Below are 21,873 nucleotides of genomic sequence, written 5' to 3' on the forward strand. Positions count from 1 at the left end.
GTCCAGGTCATAAGTACTTAATTAAAAGTTGTCTAGCTTTATAACTATGTGCCTTCCATGGTATCTTACACATGGTTTTATTTATTTAAATATAAGTTTTATAAATCATAAAAATATGTATGTTTATATATATGTGTATATATGTATATATATAAAGAGCTAGAGCCCATTATGTTTCTCTCTCCTTTATTACCTCTCTTTAATACTGTGGAGAACTAATATTTCCTTAAGACCATTTTCTCTGGACCACATTTTAGTTCTGAGGCTAGTACTTTGCAAGCCCACTTATTTACACAGCAACCCCTCCGGGGCAGCCAGTATGTCCAGAGCTCTTCCTTGATGATCACGTATAGGCAGATGTCTCAGTGAGTTCATGTTCTTTTTTTCAGGGCATCTAAAATGTTTGCAAATAGATTTGATTAACTGATTTTTTAAAAATGCATGAGAGGCCTGAAGGCAGTAATTTATTGCATGTTTCCTGAGACCCTAAAGTATTATCTTTATTTACAGACGTGCAAAAATTGATTTCACACTCTTAAGACCGATGACAGTATTTTCCTTAATTTACTAAATCTTAAGCATAGTGAGATGAAGTTACTTCTTCCAATATTTTATTATGAAAGATGAAAGAATTTTACAGTTAATACCTATATGCCCAACACCTAGATTCTACCATTAACATTTTACTCTACTGGGCGCCTGGGTGGCTCAGCTGGTTAAGCAACTGCCTTCGGCTCAGGTCATGATCCTGGAGTCCCGGGATCGAGCCCCACATTCTCCCTCTGACTCTCCCCTCTCTCATGCTCTCTATCATTATCTCTCTCAATAAATACATTAAAAAAAACCGATTTTACTTAATCATATATATATTCATCTTTCCACTCCTTTATTCATTTATATGTTCATTTTTTGGGGGAGCGGAGGAAATTCACTTTAAAGTAGTTCTTTATACGTGCTGCGTACCTGGCTTTTGTCAGGTATGTTTTGTGAATATTGTTTTCTGGTCAGTATTTGTCTTCATTTTCTTAACAGTGACCTTGCATGAGCAGAAGTTTTAAATTTTTATGAAGTCTAATTTCCATCCTATTGAAGTTACCTTTTCAAGTTTATTTTAGAAGAAATAGATCCTAGATTTCCATTAAAACAATCACAATAATTCTGTTATAATTACCGAATACTTGAGTCTTTTCAAATATTTCACTTTGGTTATCTAAGCTTTTTTCACCACTTCAGTCAAGGCTTAGTGTAAGAATAAAGGAGTGTTCAGGATGCCTGGGTGGCTCAGTTGGTTAAGCGTCTGCCTTCAGCTCAGGTCATGATCCTGGAGTCCTGGGATCGAGTTCTGCATTGGGCTCCCTGCCCAGCAGGGAGCCTGTTTCTCCCTCTGCCACTCCCCCTGCTTGTGCGTGCTCTCTCTCTCTCTCTCTCTCTCTCTCTCTCGCTCTGACAAATAAAATTTAAAAAAAAAGAAAGGATCGTTCTACATAGATTTTTTTTTTCCAACTACAAGCAAGATTAAATATTCTACATGTTTATCTTCCCATAATTTTTTTTTTTAAGATTTTATTTGCTTATTTGACAGAAAGAGCACACAAACGGGGAGCGGCAGGCAGAGAGAGAGAGACACACACACACACACACGCAGGCTCCCTGCCAAGTAAGCAGCCCAATGTGGGCTCAATCCCAGGACCCTGGGTTCATGACCTGAGCCGACTGAGTTACCCAGGCGCCCCTCTTCCCATAATGTTTTGCTTTGCATGTGGTGGACATGCCACCTGTATAGGTGAATCATTGATAGGCAGCCATGAATTGTATAATTTTCCTATTGTTTAGGTATAGCTTTTCCATGAAACCTTAAATGGAAACAAATCTTGACAGTTGTCTGTTTTGCTTTTAGTTAGAACTGCTAAATCTGCTGCATATGATATATGCTAAGCAAATCACTGTGTTTTCTTAAAGTGTCAGAGGAGATGATTATCTCATGTTAAAGAATTCATAAGTAATTTTTATACTTCACTGGAAAGATGTTCTTTACATTCTGCTCTCCAGTTACTTTAAAGTGTTGTATGTTATGCAAAATCTGTCCCTTTTAAGTTCTGTTGAAGGTATCAAACAAGATAATTGCAGTTTCTTCTAACTCTAAAATGCTTGATTCTGTTGCACTGTTCATTACCAGACACAGCTTTAGTAGTGCAATGTTTTATTAATATAATTATGGTAAATATAAATATATAGTAGAAGATAAATACATTTTTTCATCTCTTTTTAAACAGAAAGATGTGTTCCAACTAAAAGACATGGAGAAGATTGCTCCCAAAGAGAAAGGCATTAGTGAGTATCAAAGATGTGCTGAGATATTTTGGGAACTATTGGTCATCTTTTCTGCAATAGACTTTCACTCTATGAAAACATAAATTTCTAGAGATGAAGAATGTTTGTAAGAGTTCTTCCGTGATGTCTTTGGACCATGGCCATGATTCTCGTATATGGAGTGTCTACTTTAAAATGGAGTATGCATGCATACTTACACCTGCACACACAAGCACGCACACATCCGTTCACAAACACACACATTTATTTATAGGTATAATTACTTCAAAAGAAGTAAAAACTTCATGTATGTTCTGACATTTGTTAGATGTGACTTTGTATTTTTACATGGTATATTAAATTTTCTATGGCTGTTTAACAAATTACCCCAACTTGGTGTCTTTTTTTTTTTTTTTTTTAAAGATTTTATTTATTTATTCATGAGAGACAGGGAAAGAGAGAGGGAGAAGCAGGCTCCCAAGGAGCAGGGAGCCCGATGCGGGACTCGATCCCAGGACCCCGGGATCATGACCTGAGCCGAAGGCAGACGCTTAACCATCTGAGCCACTCAGGCGCCCCCCAACTTGGTGTGTTAATAGAATTTATTCTCTCATAGTTCTGGAGGCCAGAAGTCTAAAATCAAGGTGTTGGTAGAGTTGGTTCCTTCTGGAGATTCTGAAGGGGAATCTATTTGATGCGTCTCTCCTAGCTTCTGGTGACTGCTGGCAGTGTGTGGCTTAATAGACACATCATTCTAATCTCTGCCTCTGTTTTCACATAGACTTCCCCTTTGTTTTCTCCCATTATGTCTCTTATAAGGACATATGTCATTGGATTTGGGACCCACCCTAAATCTAGGATGATTTCATTCTGTCATCTTTAATTGTACCCTTTTTCCAAATAAGGTCACATTCACAGGTTTTGGGAGTTATCTTTTGAAGCGTCACCACTACATATGATATATTTATTTTTTAAACCTTATTTTCCTTGTATAAACTGTATGTGTTTATTTTAACAGATTTGAAAATTATAAAGTATATAATCAAAATAAAATTTGTTCATAAGCCCTCTTTTCTGGGATTACCTCTGTTAACATTTTGGTATATTTTGATGTCTTATTCTTAGGTTCTATCTGTCTGTGTATGCATATATCTTTTTTTTTCCAGAGGAACCACGCTGCATGTGCAGTTTTGTGTTCATGTATCTTTTCATATAAAATTAGATCATCTGCATCTCCCTATGTCATTTGTTTTTTTAAAAACATGATTTACATCATCTGTATCTCCTAATGTTTCATTCTGTGACCACCTACTGTACCATAATTTGTTTAGCCTATTACTATTATTGAACATCCAGATTATTCCCAAATTTTGCTGCTGAAATCAATGTGTAACATGCTATCTACAATTTTTTTTCTAAAAAAACTAATTTCTAGAGCTGTTTTAGGTTCACAGCAAAATTGAGAGGAAGGTACAGAGATGTCTCACATGCTTCCTGCTCCTCCCCACATGCATGGCTTCTCTGGTTGTCAACATCACTCACCAGTGGTACCTTTGTTACAGTTGACACATTGTAATCACCCAAAGTCCATGGTTTATTGTGGGATTCACCCTTGCTGTCATACATTCTGTGAGTTTGGATAAGTGTATAATGACACAGATCCATCATTATGGTATCATGCAGAGTATCTTTACTGCCCTAAAAACCCTCTGTGCTCCATCTATTCATCCCTTTCTCTCCTCACCCATAAATTTTTTTTCCACATCTCCTACTACTTCATTAGGAAATGTTCCTAGAACTAGAATAGAAAGTAGAGACTTGGGGCGCCTGGATGGCTCCGTCGGTTAAGCATCTGACTCTTGATCTCTGCTCAGGTCTTGATCTCAGGGTCATGAGTTCAAATCCCACACTTGAAATAAAAAGAAAAGAAAGTAGGGTCTTTTGTGGTTTTAGGCATTTAATATGTACTCTCAAAGTGCCTTCAGGAAAGGTTATACCAAATTATATTCACATTGATTTCTCAGAACTGTGTTTTCATTTTTAGAATCCTTGACATTTCATTTCACTTTGTACTTCTTTATAAGTGAGGTTGAATGGTTTGCACCTTTGGTGTTGATTTTTTTTTAATTTATTAAATCTTCAGTTTTCTAATAGATTTTGTTACATTTGGGGATCTGCTGTAGGAAAAATTGAAGTGGACGTTAAAATATGGATAATTTCTCGGTACAGTTTTACTTAATAGTGAGAATTCATGAATTTCAAACAGTTATGAAATACGACTTTACATTTTTATATGCTATTTTTTAAAGCTTCTTTCTGATCTTTTTTGGTCTTACTCCTAACCATAACATTCAGTTCACAAGTTTTTTTTTTCTTTTTTAGTTTTCTTAGCAAAAAAGGCAATACACGTTCATTTTTGGAAAAACCTTAGAAAAATGAACAAAAAAGGAAATAAAAATTGCCTCTTACCCACAGTTCAAAAATAACCGTCTAATTAGTGTGTATTGTCTTTTAACTTAATTTTTTTTATAATTCTACATAATACATTTTGAATGCATGTATATCCATGCCATTAAATACTTTATAACATAAGTTTAATGATTACATAGTATCCCATCACAATAAAGTACTTCTAAAAGTCCAGGTATTGGACTAGTTTCCGATTTTTTGCTGTTGAAAACAGTGCTTTGACAAGCATCCCTGTGCATGTCCATCGTTATTTTCTTTGACCGAATTTATAACAATGGAATTTCTACATAAGAGGCATGCATGAATACATATTGCCAGATTTTCTTCCCATCTTGAGAGAACCCATTACCCTGAATGCTTTACTATATTTTTTAGGTATTTTTAGTTTGGTAGTCAAGAAAGCATATCGCATTGCATTATTTTGCATTTCTTCAATTATTAGTGGGGTTGAACATTTTTGTTTATTAACTGTATATTTTGTAGATGTCCATTGATGTACTTTTGCTTTTCTATTGACGTGTTTGTCTTTTTTGTAGTTGTTATTTTTAAAAGCTCTTTGTTAATTTATTAACCCTTTATCTGTAATATTTGTTGCAAGTGTTATCTTCAGTTTTTAGCCTTTTAATTGTATTTATGATGTGTTTTAATAGAGTCTTTAAAAATGATCTCTTTTAGCCGCTATGTCAGTGAAAGAAGTCCTTCAAAGCTTAGTTGATGATGGTATGGTTGACTGTGAGAGGATTGGAACATCTAATTATTACTGGGCTTTTCCAAGTAAAGCTCTTCATGCGAGGAAACGCAAGTTGGAGGTTCTAGAATCTCAGGTAAGCCACCACAGTTAAAAATTGCAGATGTGCTTTGTAAGAAAGAAATTTGTTTTATTCAATCTTGTTTTCATTTAGTGGCTTCCATTAAGTTTTTAACATGCATTATTTGACTCAAAATCTAAGGATAATCAAGATCTCTTTCTCCTAAACAATACAAGGAGCTTAGAATGTTTTAACTTTCGTCCTCCCACATGCCCTGATATTATTTTACAGTATTTTTAGGGTTACAGAATGGATGGGAAGGTACAAAGAGTTCCCAAATACAGTTGATTCTTTAACAACATGGGTTTAAAGTGCCCGAGTCCACTTCTACGTGGATTTTTTTTTTTGATACATATAGTGCTGTAAATGTATCTTCTCTTATGTTCTCTTAACATTTTCTTTTCCCTAGCTTGCTTTATTGTAAGAATACAGTATATAATACATATAGCATACAAAATATGTGTTAAACAACTGTTTATGTGATTGGTAGGGCTTCTGGCCAACAGTGGGCTATTAGCAGTTAAGTTTGGGGGGAGTCAAAAGTTCTATGTGGATTTTTGACTGCATAGGGTCACCCCTAACCTCTGCATTTTTCCGTGGTCAACTGAAGAGTTCTCCACTATCCAAAAGTGGAGCATTCCTGTGAAGCCTTTTGTAAGCTAAAATGGCATAGAGTAAAAAAGCAATTACCGTTCGTTAATCTATGTGGAAAAAATTTTTAAGTGTTTCTGAACCCCATAAGCAGCCTCTCTTAGGCTTTTCTGATACCCGTAGGACACATCTTGCTAACAGATGCACAGAATAAATGAAGATAAAGCACAGATGCTCATTGATACAGTTCAGAGGTGTGGAGCTTAATGCTGAGATGCTGAGTGTAGTTCCCAGGGAAGGAGCTTGGTGGTGCCGCTCTCACTGATGTGGGTGCATGCTCCCTCTTTAGTGGTTCGCTGCAAAATGAACACTGAAACACTATTTTTGCTTTTTATCTTTTTTTGTAAAAGCAAAAAACTCTTCAGATTTCTTTTAGTTAGCAAAAATAGGTACTAGTATAGGTCTTTCATTAAAGTAAAATGGCATATCATGAACTTTTGAAAAGTGATTTTGTATTTAGTGTGATACATTTGTTACATTTGATGAGCCAATATTGATACCTTGTCATTAAATAAAGTCCTGTAGTTTACATTAGGGTTCACATTTTGTATGTTATGTGAATTTTGACAAATGCATAAATGTCACCTATCCACAATTACAGGATCATACAGAATAGTTTCACTGCCCTAAAAATCTCCTGTGTTCCAGTTATTTGTCCATCCTTCCCTCTCCCTTAATCCCTAGCAACCATTGGTATTTTTACTATTCTATAGTTTTGCCTCTTCTGGAATGTCATATTGTTGGAATCATGCAGTCTGTAGCCTTTTCAGATTGACTCTGATACACATTTAGGTTTCCTCCATGTCTTTTGGTGGCTTGGTAGCTCATTTCTTTTTATTGCTCAACAGTATTCCATTGCATAGATGTGCTGGTTTGTTTATTCATTCAGCTATTACAGAAAATCTTGGTTGCTTCCAAGAACATGTATTTAGTCTGTATTACAAGATTCCACTACATTTTAATTTTATTTTTTTATTATACAACTGAGGGGGTGAATTATCATGTAGAATTTACAGCGTAGGCAAGAAGTGGAACTTTAGGGAAATGGGCTATGGACTTGTTTTGGGGTGAGGCAAGGAAGAATCCTGATTCTTTAGAAGATAACAGGAATAGGAAACGTTAATCAGGAATAGTAAAGGAGATGAATTTTTTTCTGTTTGGAGATAATATGAGATTACATTTCTTCACAGGAAAATTCTGAAACACCACTTTTTTAAAATGTTGCTCCTGGGTTTAAGAAGGTCAAAGTTTGTAGGCAGCCCTCAGTCTGCCTGTGTTTTTTTTTTTTTTTTTTAAGATTTTTTATTTATTCATTTCAGAGAGTGAGAATGAGAGAGAGAGAGAGCACATGAGAGGGGGGAGGGTCAGAGGGAGAAGCACACTCCCTGCTGAGCAGGGAGCCCAATGCGGGACTTGATCCTGGGACTCCAGGATCATGACCTGAGCCGAAGGCAGTCACTTAACCAACAGAGCCACCCAGGTGCCCTGTCTGTGTTTTTAATTATAAGCAACACAAACTAACTCTGGCTGAGTTTAGCAGAAAAGGAATTTATTAGAAGATACAAGATGGACTTATAGAATCACTGGAAAGGCTAGAAACCCAGTTCTAAAAGTAGGCAGGAACTGAGGGAAGGTGCACAGCCAGACCACAGCCAAAGTCACGCCGTGAAACCTGTGTGGTGAGGATTCTGCTGCCCCAGAGCCATGCCATGACCTCTGCACCTAGCTCTATTGACAGTGCTGCTGACCAGTGGAAGATGATTCCACTGGTGCTCCTGACCCTGGCTAAAGAAGCAGATGTTGTTGCTGCCCCCCTCCCTCCCCCCAAAAAACCCTCAAAAAATGAAAAACTTCTGTCCTAGCTACCAATCACAGTTTTGGGAAGTACATGTGATTGGCCAAGCCTGGGTTACATGCCCACACTCTAGTTGCCAGGGGAACTGGGGAAATAAATAATTGGGGTTTCTAGTTTCTATGATGGGAGGTAGCTCCCTCCTGTTGGCACCAGCAATTCCCTGATATAGGAAGGGGGTTTGAATGCTGAGTAGCACTCTCTCTCCTACCAGGTTAGATATTTACAAAATCGAGAGAAAAAAACTGGAAAAGAGCACAGGACTTGGAGTCAGAATAATAACAACAAAATTACTGAATACCTACTGTCCTCTGTGTGCCAGACACTATTCTAGGCACTTGTAATCCATTAGTGGACAAAGAATGGAAGCAGGGAAATAGGTTAAGTTATTGGAATAATCCAGCTGTGAGGTAATGGTGGTTTGGACCTAGTGGTAGCAGCCTACCTACCCCTCCTTAGCTGTAGGCAACCAGTAAGCTTCTTTTCTTTTCTTTTCTTTTTTCTTTCTCTCTTTCTTTCTTTCTTTCTTTCTTTCTCTCTCTCTCTTTCTTTCTTTCTTTCTCTCTCTCTCTTTCTTTCTTTTCTTTTCTTTTCTTTTTTCTTTTCTTTCAAGATTTTATTTATTCAAGAAAGCACCTGTGCATGTGAGCTGGGGGAGGGTAAAGGGAGTGGGAGAGAGAGACTCTCAAGCAGCCTGCAAGTGGAGCCCAACTCGGGGCTTGATCTCAGGACCCTGAGATCATGACCTGAGCCAAAATCAAGAGCCGGACATTCAACTGACTGAGCCACCCAGGTGCCCCTCAGTAAGTTACTTTCTGTTTCTTGTAAATTTCCTTGTTCTGGACATTTCATATGAATGGAATCACATAATGTGTATCTTTCATGACTGGCTTCTTTCATTTAGTGTAATGTTTTCAAGGTTTGTCTATGTTGTAGTATGTATCAGTATGCCATTCCTTCTTATGGCCAAATAATATTCCATTGTATGAATATACCACATTGTATTTATCCATCCATCAGTTGATAGCCATTTGGGTTGTTTCCACCTTTTGACTGTTATATGCAATGTTGCTGTAAACTTCATGTATGAATTTTTGTGTGGACATATGTTTTCATTTCTCTTGGGAGTTAATGGATCATATGATAACATGATTAATTGTTTGAAGAACTTCCAGACTTCTTCCTAATTTGGCTGCACCATTTTACATTCTTAGCAGCAGTGCATGAAGCTTCCAATTTCACCACATCCTCACTGAAACTTATCATTACCTGACTTTTTTGACTCTAGCCATCCTAGTGGTTGTGAAGTGGCATCTCATTATCGTTTTGCTTTCCATTTCCCTGATGACTAATGTGTTGCGCATCTTCTCATGTGTTTATTGGCTATTTGTGATCTTCCTTGGAGAAATGTCTGTTCAGATCCTTTTACTCCTTTTTTTATCTCTTAAACATGATGCTGCATTTTTTTTCCCCTGCTAGGAAACAACATGCATATTAATCACTCAGCAACTTTTTTAAAAAGTTAATCATGAAATTAGAAACTTTATACAGGGTAATTTACTTTTAGGCCTTACTGCATTTTTCTGTCTTCATGTTTTTGTTCTTTTATCCTTTGAGAAGTCCCTTGCCCTTCTTTCCTACCTAGCCAAATTCTAAACATCTCTCTTCTCAGAAACCGTCTCAAGCGGGCCCCTGGGTGGCTCAGTTGGTTAAGCGACTGCCTTCGGCTCAGGTCATGATCCTGGAGTCCCGGGATCGAGTCCTGCATCGGGCCCCCTGCTCAGCAGGGAGTCTGCTTCTCCCTCGGATCCTCCCCCCTCTCATGTTCTCTCTCTATCTCATTCTCTCTCTCAAATAAATAAATAAAATCTTTAAAAAAAAACAAAACAAAACTGTCTCAAGCTCCCATAGCTTACAGTGTTTGGGGCCTTCTCTAAACCTATAATATTTTTGGTTTTACCATAATATAATGTATTGCTTTGGCACATACTGCTGGTTTTCTATGTAATGAACATTGCCCCTTTCTTCTTTACTAACAAAACACTTTGTTGAGGCAGCAGTGTGTCTTATGGAAAAAATGCTCATCTTCCTACACTCCCTTGCAACTAAGAGTGGCAATGGAAAACAATTCTGATGAGTGAGATGTAAATGGAAGACTAGCTTTGAGGTCTGTAGGAAAGTGTTTACTTTCTTCATAAAGGCAAAACCCTTTCCCCTTCTTTTCCGTGATGTAGACATGAGATTATATTGTAACCCTACAATAACAAGCATTAGGATGAAGACCTGATCCTTAAGAATGTCAGAGCCTGAATAAAAAGGGCTTGGATCTCTGGTGGCATTTTGAGATGCTGCACTAGCCTTGGACTGCCTAACCTCTGGGCTGTTTAATCCAGTTTTAGTCAAAAATTCTGTTATTTTAGCTGCAGGTATTCTAAATGGATACAGTTGCTTTGAAGACTTCTTTTGCATAAATGTAACTTAGATTTTTATTCGTCTCTTTGTAACAAGCTGTTTACTCCAAAACTTTGGAGCTTAAAGAAACAAATATTGATATTTCCCAGTCTCTGTGGATCCAGGCATGGATAGTTAGGTACCTCTGGCTCAAAGTATCACCTAAGTTTGTAGTCAAACAGTTGGCGGGGCGGCATTCTCATCGGAAGGCTCATCTGGGAGAGGACTTACTTCCAAACTCAATCATATGGTTATTGGATTTAGTCCCCTGAAGTCTGTTGGACTGAGGGCCTTGACTCCTTGACAGTTTTTAGACAGAGGCTTCCCTTATTCCTTTTATCAAGGGCTTCTCCATAGGATGGCTCACAGTATGGCAGCTGCCTTCCCACAGAGCAAATATGAGGGAAGTCCAAGACAGAAGCTACTGGGTTTGTTGGCACCTTAATCTTGGAAGTGACAGCTCTTTACATCTGCTACATTGTTTTAATGAAACAAGTCATTAAACACAGCCCACACATAAGCAGAGATTACAAATGGGCATAAATACCAAGGGGCAGGGATCATTGTGGCCATCTTAGAGAATACATGCCACAGATTTCAAATTTTGTTTAACTTCTCACACGTGTAAGTCTTAGCCTCTTGATTAGTTTTTAATAGCTTTATTGAGGAATAATTGACATACAAAAATTGTTCACATTTAAAGTTTAAAAATTGTTAAGTTTTGGCATATGGATACCTCCATGAAACCATCACCACAGTCAAGATAATGAGCATATCCTTCATCCCTAAAAGTTTCTTCATTCCCCTTTTTAGTCTTTCTCGCCTGCCCTTCCCTGCACTGCTTCCCCTGCCCCCATCCTCAGGCAAGCACTGTTTTGCTTTCTGTCACTATATATTGGTTTGTATTTCCTAGAATTTTAAATAAATAGGATCATACAGTATGTACTCTTTTGTCCTGGCTTCTTTTACTCAGCATAATTATCTTAAGATATATCCATGTTGCTATATTATTCATTCATTTTTATTGCTTAGTGATAGTCCACTGTATGGAGATATGAGTCTGTTTGTTGGTAGACATTTGGGTTTTTTGTTCTAATTTTGGGCTATTAGAAATAAAGCTGCTATAAATATTTGTGTGCAAGTCTTTTTAGGGACGTATATTTTTATTTATGTTGGGTAAATACCTAGGAGTGAAAAGGCTGGATCATATGGTAGGTGTATATTGAACTGTTTTCTGAAATGCTCTGTCATTTTACATTCCCACCAGTAATGTATGAGAGTTCCCAGTCGCTCCACATCCTTGTCAATACCTGGTATGATATCCATTCTAATAAGAATATAGTGATATCTCATTGTGGCTTTTCTCCATTTCCCCAATGACTAATGATGTTGAGCATATTTGCACATGTTTATTTGCCATCCATATGTCCTCTTTGATAAAGTGTTGATACAGATCTCTTACCTTTAAAAAATTTTTTCTGTCTTTTTTTTTTTTTTTTTTTTTTTTTTAGAGAGCGCACGTGTGAGCTGGGATGGGGAGGGGCTGAGGGAGAGGGAGAATCTTAGGCAGGCTCCACTCTCAGTGTGGAGCCCAATGCAGGGCTCAGTCTCAATGACCTTGAGATCATGACCAGAGCTGAAATCAAGAGTCAGATGCTTAACTGACTGAGCCACCCAGGTGCCCCCTTTTTTTGTTTTTTTGTTTTTTTTTTTAAACTTGGGTTGTGTTTATTATTGAGTTTAGACAGTTCTTTATATAGTCTAGAGGCAAATCCTTTATTAAATAAATGTTCTCTGAACATTTTTCTACCAGTCTTTGGTTGTCTTTTCATTCTCTTGACTATCTTCTGAAGAGCAGAAGTTTTTAATTTTGCTGAAGTCCAATTTATCAATTTGTTTCTTTATGGTTAGTGTTTTTGGTGGTGTATCTTACCTTCTTCCGGGTAATTTTTTGTGCCTGAAATTGGGCATAACAGGGGCTGATTAAACACTTCTTTGTTGACTTATTGAGCCAGAGAAACTCTTTACCTTTCAGGGAAAAAAAGGCCAAATGTACGTTTTTTATTTCTTAGCCTCTGGATTTAGCATATCTACTTAAGTGGAGGAGCTTGGCAAATCTTAATAAAAGTAAGGAAGAGATCTAATTAGAATCTCTAGTACAGTGAATCTATTTTTAAAAAGTAAACTTAATATCACTGTTTGCTCTGAATGTTTGAAGAATAGGATGTTCTAATTAGTTACTATCAATATACTCCTCTCCCTACAGGTCTGAGAGTTGGCATCAAATGTATTTGTGACACACCCCTCTCTCCACTCCCCCATTTACAAGCTATAGGCCAAAGATTACTCTCACACACCTGCTCAGAAATCAGGTCAAGTCAGAGGTGAACACCTAGGCAGTAGTCCTATGCCTTCTGTTCTGAGCACTCCAGAAGTAAATGAAAAACATGATTTTGATATGTTATTTGTAGAAGGTTGATAGCCCTTGACGTTTGCTATATATAGTTATTTAAAACAAAACAAAACTCAGTGCCTTTTCACTGACCTAAACCTGCTTTAGTCTTTCACTAAAATTTGAGATGGCATGTCAATATCATACTGTGCCCCCATGGTTCTGAAGATCACTTATTTTATTTTTATTTATTTATTTATTTTTAAAGATTTTATTTATTTACTTGACAGAGAGACACAGCGAGAGAGGGAACACAGGCAGGGGGAGTAGGAGAGGGAGAAGCAGGCTTCCCGCGGAGCAGGGATCCTGATGTGGGGCTCCATCCCAGGACCCTGGGATCATGACCCGAGCCTAAGGCAGGCACTTAACGAATGAGCCACCCAGGCGCCCCTGAAGATCTCTTATTTTAAAGAAGCAATGTGGCTTAATGGAAAAAGTAGTTCAAAATGAGACATGGATTGAAATCACAGCCTTACTTCTTACTAGTTCTCGGATCTTCCGAAAAACTTCTTAAACTCTTTAAAGCCTCAGTTTCCCAGTTTGTAAAATAGAGATTATACTTGAAAGGGTTGTGATAAAGATTAAGTGATATGTGTAAAGTGCCTGGTGTACTAGGTACTCAGTATATGGTAGCCAAAATTTCAGCTAAATTAGTACGCACCCAAGAGTATACACTGTAAGTTTATTTGTTCAGTCAGAACAAATATTTGAGGGTCTCTTATGTGCAAAACATTTTACCAGATACTGGAGGTAATTTGTAAAAGTAGAAGTCAAGATTCATCCTTTATAAGAACATCTAACCTGTGCTAAAGATAAGATATATGCACATGAAAGAGTGAAAATAAGAGTGAAAAGTGTAATAGAGTGGTGATTAAAAGTGCTGCAAGAGAAGTTGGGATTTATACAAAGATAGAAAGTACTCAGTGTTGCAGGAATCAGATTCCAAATTCAAGGTTGGGCTGAAGGATTAGTTTATTCAGCATATTGCCAAAGTGAAAGGTTAGCTTCCTTTGAGTTTCTTGTTAATTACTTCCAGGTTAGAGAGAGAGAGGAGGAACTCTAAATTTCCTTCCTTCATTTGTCTGTTTCTTTTTAATCATTCTGTTCTGCTTTGGTTCTGCCAGTGATTCCAGTTATATACAGGAATGTATTCGTCTCTTGAAAATGGACATTCTTTTAGTAGATCTGAAAATTAAATCAAGAAACACATTTTTTTTTTCCTCCCTTGCTTTTAGGTTGTATGTATTGATCATTATTATAGACAGTCTAAAAGCCTCATGGTTATAATTTATGTTTCTCTTTAACATTTTCTAAGATGGCAAATAAGCCATCAACTATGTGTGGGTTGCATTAACAGCTTTGACAGATATCACTATAGGCCTCCCCTGTGCATGCACTGTGCTGAGTTCTTTAGGCAATATAAAAATACTAGCATACTGTACTTGGTAAGGCACGATAAATACCATAAATAATTAACTTTTTATGAAAAGACATGGTTAATTAGCTTTTTAGTTTATGTAAGATTAGTGCCAAATACTATCTGTTCTATGGGTCCTAATTGTTACATGAGTTTAGAGGAGGGAAGATTTTTATAAATCCACATACTTCAGGGAGACTTCTTAGAAATGATTATTTTGAGCTGCAAGTTGAGTAGATTTATTTATTTATTTTATTTTTTTTATTCGACAGATAGATAGCACAAGTAGGCAGAGTGTCAGGCAGAGGGAGAGAGAGAAGCAGGCTCCCCGCTGAGCAGGGAGCTGGACGCGGGGCTCGATCCGAGGACCCTAGGATCATGACCCGAGCCTAACGTAGTCGCTTAACTGACCGAGCCACCCAGGTGCCCGCAAGTTGAGTAGATTTAGATGGATGGAGGAGATTCTCAAGGGGGACAGAAGGGAGCCACTGATGCTGATGTTGGAAATGGCAGCCAGAATTCACTGAGCACTTCTCTAGGTAGAGTTTTAAGAGTTTGTCTTAATCCACTGAGGCTGCTATAACAAAATACCACAGACTGGGTAGCTTATAAACAACAGAAACTTGTTTCTTACCATTCTCAAAGCTGGTCAAGTAGGAGCACTCTTCTGGGTCACAGGCTTCTTGTTATATCCTCACCTGGTTTAATTGCTTAGGCATCTCTCTGGAGCCTCTTTCTGTGGCACTAATCCCATTCTTGAGGGCTCCACCTTCATGACATCAGTACCTCACAAGGGCCTTACCTACCTAAGGTTATCAACATTACCTTTGGGGGTTAGGATTTCAACATGTGAACTATGGGGGGAACAAAAACATTCATACCATAGCAGAGCTTTTGCATGCTTCATAGCATTTGACTCTTACAACTGCATGAGGTAGGCATTAACTCTACCTACGGGAGAAGACTGAGACACCAAGAAGGTAAATAACTTGCCCACAGTGATAGTATTAGGAAATGGCACAGCAAGATTTGAATCCAGGCATTCTGACCCCACATTCCTTGCACATAACCACAGGTAAACAAAACTTTAAAGCAAATTATGTTCAGTGGACAATTGGTGACCAGTTTGGAAAGAAGATGTAAATTTTTGTTGTATAGTAATGGGAAAATAAGGTTGGAAATTGGATTGAGGCCCATATTACAGGGTATCTTAGTGGTTGGGTGGATTTTATTATGTACACCAAGCAGGGAAAGTTGAAGATTTTCCTGCCAGAATATTTTTATTTATTTTGCTGATCTAATTGCTTTTAAAAATTATAAGCTTAGAAAATAATGTTGTTACATCGTGGTATGAAGCAAAAAACTCCCCCCCCCCCGTATAGGTGAGTAAGACATTATTAATGTTGCTGAGAATAATGTAATGTGTAGTAATTTATTTCTGCATGATTGAAATAAATATTTGGATTGGGTTAGAAGAAATAGTTGTTAAACTAGTCTCTCTAAATAGCTGTGACATAGATGCATTCCTGAACCTTTCACATAAATTACTAACTTTCTTGGGCAAGAAAAGCTCACATGGAGCTGAGAATGGTGGTGCATGTTTAAGTCTGCTAGTGCTTCTGAAATAGATTCAAATATGTTATGCCGTTTGGATGTTAGTAGAAGCAGCCCTTTTGGTTCCACAGAAAGTAGAAATAACCAGATCTTTTTCTCCGAAGTCTTTGTTGTGAATTTGTTGTCAATTTTTGTGTAGCTTAAAAATTCATTGTGGGAACTCCCCAGTGAAATTGCACTTCTCTGTATCCTGAAGAATGTATAGAACTTAAAGGTCAAGAGATGATCTTTTCTTCTTGATAACTGTTTCAGGAGTTTTGGCTAAAACTTGCTGATGTTTCCCAGTGCGATGATGATTTTAGTCAGTGTGTCTGTGTAGGTGTATGTGTGAGAGGGTGAGAGAGAGAGAAAATGCATATGGATATGTCAGTGTGCGTGTCCATGGTCTATTTTTTGTGAAGAAAAGCAAGACAAAAATGCATTAGGATAAGCTATTCTTTTCATCATCTTTTGGTTCTCCTTTTCTTTGTTTCAAATAGCTTGGCCTTAAAAATGAAGGAACAATCTCAACCTCAAGGGAATGACTTCCTTCATTTTACCTTAGCTTATACTGATGGGTGTAGGGTGGTGTCCTCTAATGTATACGTGACTAGATAAGAGCAATAAAATTATTGTGTTTGACATGCTAGTCATACAGAGTCACCTGGCAGTATTGGAAATAACTGACCACTGCTGATTTGGAATGCACGTTTTTTAGTCTTTTCCCAAAAGGAATACCATTTCCTTTTTTTTTTTTAAGATTTTATTTATATATTTGACAGAGAGCAGGAGAGAGAAAGAGAAAGGACAAGCAGGGGGCGCAGCAGAGGGAGAGGAAGAAGCAGGCTCCCCCCTGAGCAGGGAGCCCTATGCCGGACTCAATCCCAGGACCCCGGGATCATGACCTGAGCTGAGGGAGGTGCTTAACTGACTGAGCCACCCAGGTGCCCCAGGAATAACATTTCCAATATGCTTTTATTTTTGTATTTGCACTCCTGTCTATCCTTCCAGGACTCCCTGTTCTGACTTGGATATTTCTTTTCTTTCCTGCCAGAGCACCCTGAGTGTAACTCCAATCCACCACCCTGTGCTGCAGCTGTTAGGTGACTCAACCCTATCACGTAGGCAGCCTGTATCCTCAGGACTGGGCACAGTTCTTGGCAAATGACAGGTATTTGACAAGTGAATGAGAATTAAAGGAAACAAAGGGTATGAAGTTAGTTCTAATGAAACCATCCACTGATTCAGAGAGTTTCATTAGTGCTGCAGCAAGTCTATGTAGCAGTCAAGTCTATGTAGCAGTTTTTAACTGATTTTTTAAAATTTAAGGGGTCAGAATTATGGAAATCATACCGTTTTTTAAAAAATTATTTTGCTCTCCTAAGGTCTTCCATAGTTCTTTATCTAAGTTCTGATTTGCAACCCATTTATTACTAGTGGAAAGTAGTCTAGGGGACACATTTTCTAGGACTAGGCTTGTGTTAAGTATCGCATTTTGAAATCCATGCTAAGCTGGATTTCAGACACAGTGTATTGATTTGGGAGACACTAATAGATTCTCTTATGATTTAAAGATTTATTTTTTTAAACCTAGTTTTTAGAAGTGAGTATATAGAATTATTTATTGCCAAAACCAGGTGAATAAAGAGTAGGTCCACTAATGAGCCAAGTGGACAACTTTGAAATGTTTTTAAATAAAAATAAGCATTATTTCTATTGAAACTTGTTCAGTTCAGTAAATGTTTAGCGAATGCCTGCTGTGGCAGGCATTGGACTGATGAGAGGGACATAATGATAAATTAGGTAGTTCCTGGCCCCAGGACCTCACAGTCTAGTGAGGAGACACACGTCTACAGATCATTGCAGGGTGGTGTGATATGTGTTATACTGAAGAAGATGGTAGTACAAAAGGGGGTGAAAGTTAATTCTGTTGAGGATAGCCTTTGCAGTTAAGGAAGGAGACATTTAAGTTGGTTCTGAAAAGAATCACGGGAGGGTCAAAAGGGTCTTGAGGGTGAAAGGCACAGTAGGTAACAGAGATGTTAAGGCAGTGGCTTAAGAGAGTAGACTCTAGAAACAGATTCTTTAGAGTCAAATCCAACTTCTTCCATTTACTAGAAATCTCTTTTGCCTCTCTTTTCTCATACGCAAAATGTTCCTAATGTTTCCTACTTCACAGGGTAGTTGTGACAATCAAATGTGTTATATATAACTGCTTACAACAATGACTAATACATAGAAATGTGCTTTTTTTTTTTAATGTAAACTCTACGCCCAGCATGGGGCTTGAACACATGACCTGAGATCAAGAGTTGAATGCTCTACAGTTTCAGACATCCAGGTGCCCCAATACATAGTAATGCTTTAGCTTTTGTAATTTTATGCAAAGACCAAGTGTATATACGAGAACCATCTAATGTGTGATAGGATCTTTTTTTTTTTGAAGTTTTTTTATTTTTTTAAGTAATCTCTACATCCAACGTGGGGCTCGAACTTACAACCCTGAGATTAAGAGTCGCATGATCTAGTGACTGAGCCAGTCAGGCACCTCACGTTTGAGGTGTTGTTCCGTACTCTTGTCCTGTACTGCTCCATTTTGAGTAAGGGATGAATGAACTATAGCTGGATTGGTAGGCAGATGCTGATAATAAAGGACTCTTTCTCAGTTGAAGGATTTTGAGTAGGGAAATGAGATAATCAAAGCCTTATTTTATTTTAAAGATTTTATTTATTTATTAGAGAAAGAGAGCATGAGCTGGGGGGAGGGGCCGAGGGAGAGAGACAAGCAGACCCCCCTGCTGAACAGGGAGCCCCGGACTCTGACTCCGGGCTTGATCTCAAGACCCTGAAATCATGACCTGCGCTGAAGGCAGCTGCTTAACCGGCTGCACTATCCAGGCGCCCCTCAGAGCTTTATTTTAGAAAGATGGTTCTCTTGGCAGTACAGAGGATAAGTAGGAATGCCCACTGTAAAATTGTTCAGCTAAGAGATGATGAAATCCTGAAATAAGGCACTGGCTCTAGGGTTGAGGAAAATAGACAGACTGGGGCGAAGTTTAAGAGCGGAGTCTGTAGTCATGAGCAGTGTGCACTTTGAGTCCGTAAAGTTCAGATTTTTTAAAAATAGTAATTTTTATCTAAATGTAGATTTCCACTTTGTTGCTTGTCTTTGCGTGTGGGTGAAAGCATGCTGTCTGTCTGTATTCTCTGAAAGTCAGGTTCAGGTAGCATAAGTGATGAGAATGATAATGTTTTTGAGTGAAAATATATACAAGATCCTTACATAGCCAATATAAATGCTCAGGTTACAAACTCACATGGGCAAAAATTAAACCTAATTTCAAATTTGAGCCTAGTCTGCCTGGTAGTAAAATAAGAAGTCACCTGAGGGATTTTTCAGTAAACTCAGTGAACTGATGTAAATTCAGCCAGTTGGATTCTTCCCTCTCCAGTGGCCCACTTTCTTGTTGGGGTGAACATCTGTATTTTGGCTTACATAGGAATGGTTTGGGAAGAAGTGTCTGGTCCTTAGCATTTATCCAGGCTGGCATCGCCTGAAATACCAGTGTTCCTCCTTAGTCTCTGCTTTGCAGCTGCATCTCCTACTAGGGTTAGTACACCCTTGCTTTTTCTTGAACATGGGCACCCTCACTCCCAGCGAGGTCTCCCAGACCACTCTGGGTCTTTAAGAATGAGATGGAGCGGCTCCAGGCCCACCGTGCTCCAGGTAACACAGGCAAGAGTGCTTCTTCGCACCTCCTGTGCCCTGGTAGTGTGGACAACAGCGGTAGGTAGGGCAAGGGTTATCAGAAATCCTCACCAGTGTCTAACTTTTGCTTGCTTCCCAGACTCTCTTCCTCCTCTCCTACTTTTCGTTGGTCATTTGGGAGGACAGAGCAGGACTGGTCCTGGCCGGTCTTAGAGTTTTCTGACTTACACCTAGACTTTGAATTCTGAAAATACAAAAAGAAACAAAAAAATGTCATGGTTCCCCTTTGCTATTGAAGTTTTTTCATGCTCCATTAGAGCATTTATCACACTTGTCATATTTACACATCTCTCTCTCATATTAAGTATGTGGCTCAAACTAAGAGACTTTTTTTTTTTTTAATCTTCATCTTCTCTCCTCCAAACCTAACACGAAGCCTGATAGAAAGTAGGCATTTAACCATATGAACAAATGAAGGAACACATCATAAACTGATCAGCTTCTAAACCATGTTCTTACTAGCTTTAAAGTTTTCTAGGATGTTTGAGAAAGATTACTTTTGTCTGCAAGTCATTGAATATCTGACTAATAGTGGCTTAAATGAAAGTTTATTTTTCTCACATACAGTCCGGAGGTGGGTGTCTCTTAATCTTGATCAGTGATGCGGTGGTATCAAAGTCAGCATCTTTGTGATCCTCTTGGCCTTTCCATCATGGTCATGACTATGAGATGACTGCCCCAGTTCCTTTTGTCATATCTGAAGAATGGTATGGAAGAGGGGAAAGGGAAGTTGCTGAGATGGCTGTCTCTCTTAGCGGGAAAACAAAAGCTTTCCCAAAAGTTCTCCTGTAGACTTTTACTTAATTTTTATAGGTCAAAGTAGTGTCACACTGCCGCTTCTAGCTCTAGAAAAAACTGGAAGTGGAACTGGGTAAGGGAGGAAGGAGGTTGGAGGTGGATTAGATGAGTCAGTAAGCCAAAAAAAGGGTTGGTGGCAGGCATAGTAATATAAATAGGATATTATTTTATGGGAGTATAAAGTTCTATAACTGTAGCATAATTGATCAGATAGTAGTGTTTAATGATAATGTAGTCCATTCTCTATGAATACTTGAGTTATACCAAAAACACTCTGCTTTATCTTTGATTTTTTTTCTTTTTTCCCTTAGGTTGCAGTAGTGATGCTGGGCTATAGTGTTATAATCAACAAATGATATTCATGTTTTGATTTTTCCTTAAAATATGGAAATACTTGACCATTTTCTTGTTGTATAATCTTTTTTTTGCTAGTTTTGCTTACAAATACATTTTCATTGGTGTATGTTTATACTTCTATAAATGTCTGCTTGAGATTTTTCTACTTTTTTAAAGATTTTATTTATTTGTCAGAGACAGAGCGAGAGCACAAGCAGGGGGAGTGGCAGGCAGAGGGAGAGGGAGAAGCAGGCTCCCCGCTGAGCAGGGAGCCCAATGTGGGACTCAATCCCAGGACCCTGGGATCATGACCTGAGCCAGAGGCAGTTGCTTAACCGACTGAGCCACCCAGGCGCCCGAGATTTTTCCACGTTTTTAAATGCCAGAAGTTCTTATTTATTTCAGTAATTTTGGTTTCTGCTGCATTGAAAGGTTCGTGACCAAAGATACCATTTTATTTTAATATGTTGTTTCAAAAGAGTAATCTTAGCTAAGTGTATGCTATATAGCTCAAAATATAGTTTGTTTTTGAGGATACCTTATTTGAAATTGTTCTGGATATTTTTTATTAGTTTAACATTTATTTAAAATGTTGACAGATTTAACATATGATACCCAAAGGGACAGGATTCTCTTTGGAAAGCATCGATTTTGATGTCCAGGTGACTTGGATTCAACTAGCAATATTGCCATTTACTACCTAGTCAAAATTACCTACTCGCTCTGGATTTCCATTTCTTATTCCATAAAATGGCAATAGTAAAACCTCCAGCGAGATCATGTATGCACTATATCCCCTACAGGGCCTGGCTTGCCAGAGGCCCTCATTGATAGCTAGCATAACAGGTAAGTGATTCTTGACAGCAGAGAGTACAGAGAGATTGGCTCATTGCATTTGTAGTTTGTTGCTTTTGTCATTGATTTTTTTAAATTTTTTACTGTTATGTTAATCACCATACATTACAT

General features: G+C 38.1%; 1 protein-coding gene across 3 annotated transcripts in view; it reads left to right on the top strand.

Moving 5' to 3' along the window:
* The window catches only part of MND1 (meiotic nuclear divisions 1), a 73,917-nt gene that overhangs the window by 8,071 nt on the left and 43,973 nt on the right, over positions 1 to 21,873 (top strand). For all 3 annotated transcript variants that reach the window (XM_025874340.2, XM_073891227.1, XM_073891228.1), the window contains 2 exons: positions 2,274 to 2,331; positions 5,455 to 5,603. In XM_025874340.2, the coding sequence (XP_025730125.1) occupies positions 2,274 to 2,331; positions 5,455 to 5,603 (207 nt within the window). The remainder of the gene's footprint in view (positions 1 to 2,273; positions 2,332 to 5,454; positions 5,604 to 21,873) is intronic.

This window comes from Callorhinus ursinus, unplaced genomic scaffold (genome assembly GCF_003265705.2).
Source record: "Callorhinus ursinus isolate GAN/ISIS: 27379988/994484 unplaced genomic scaffold, GSC_fseal_2.0 scaffold4, whole genome shotgun sequence".
NCBI lineage: Eukaryota > Metazoa > Chordata > Mammalia > Carnivora > Otariidae > Callorhinus > Callorhinus ursinus.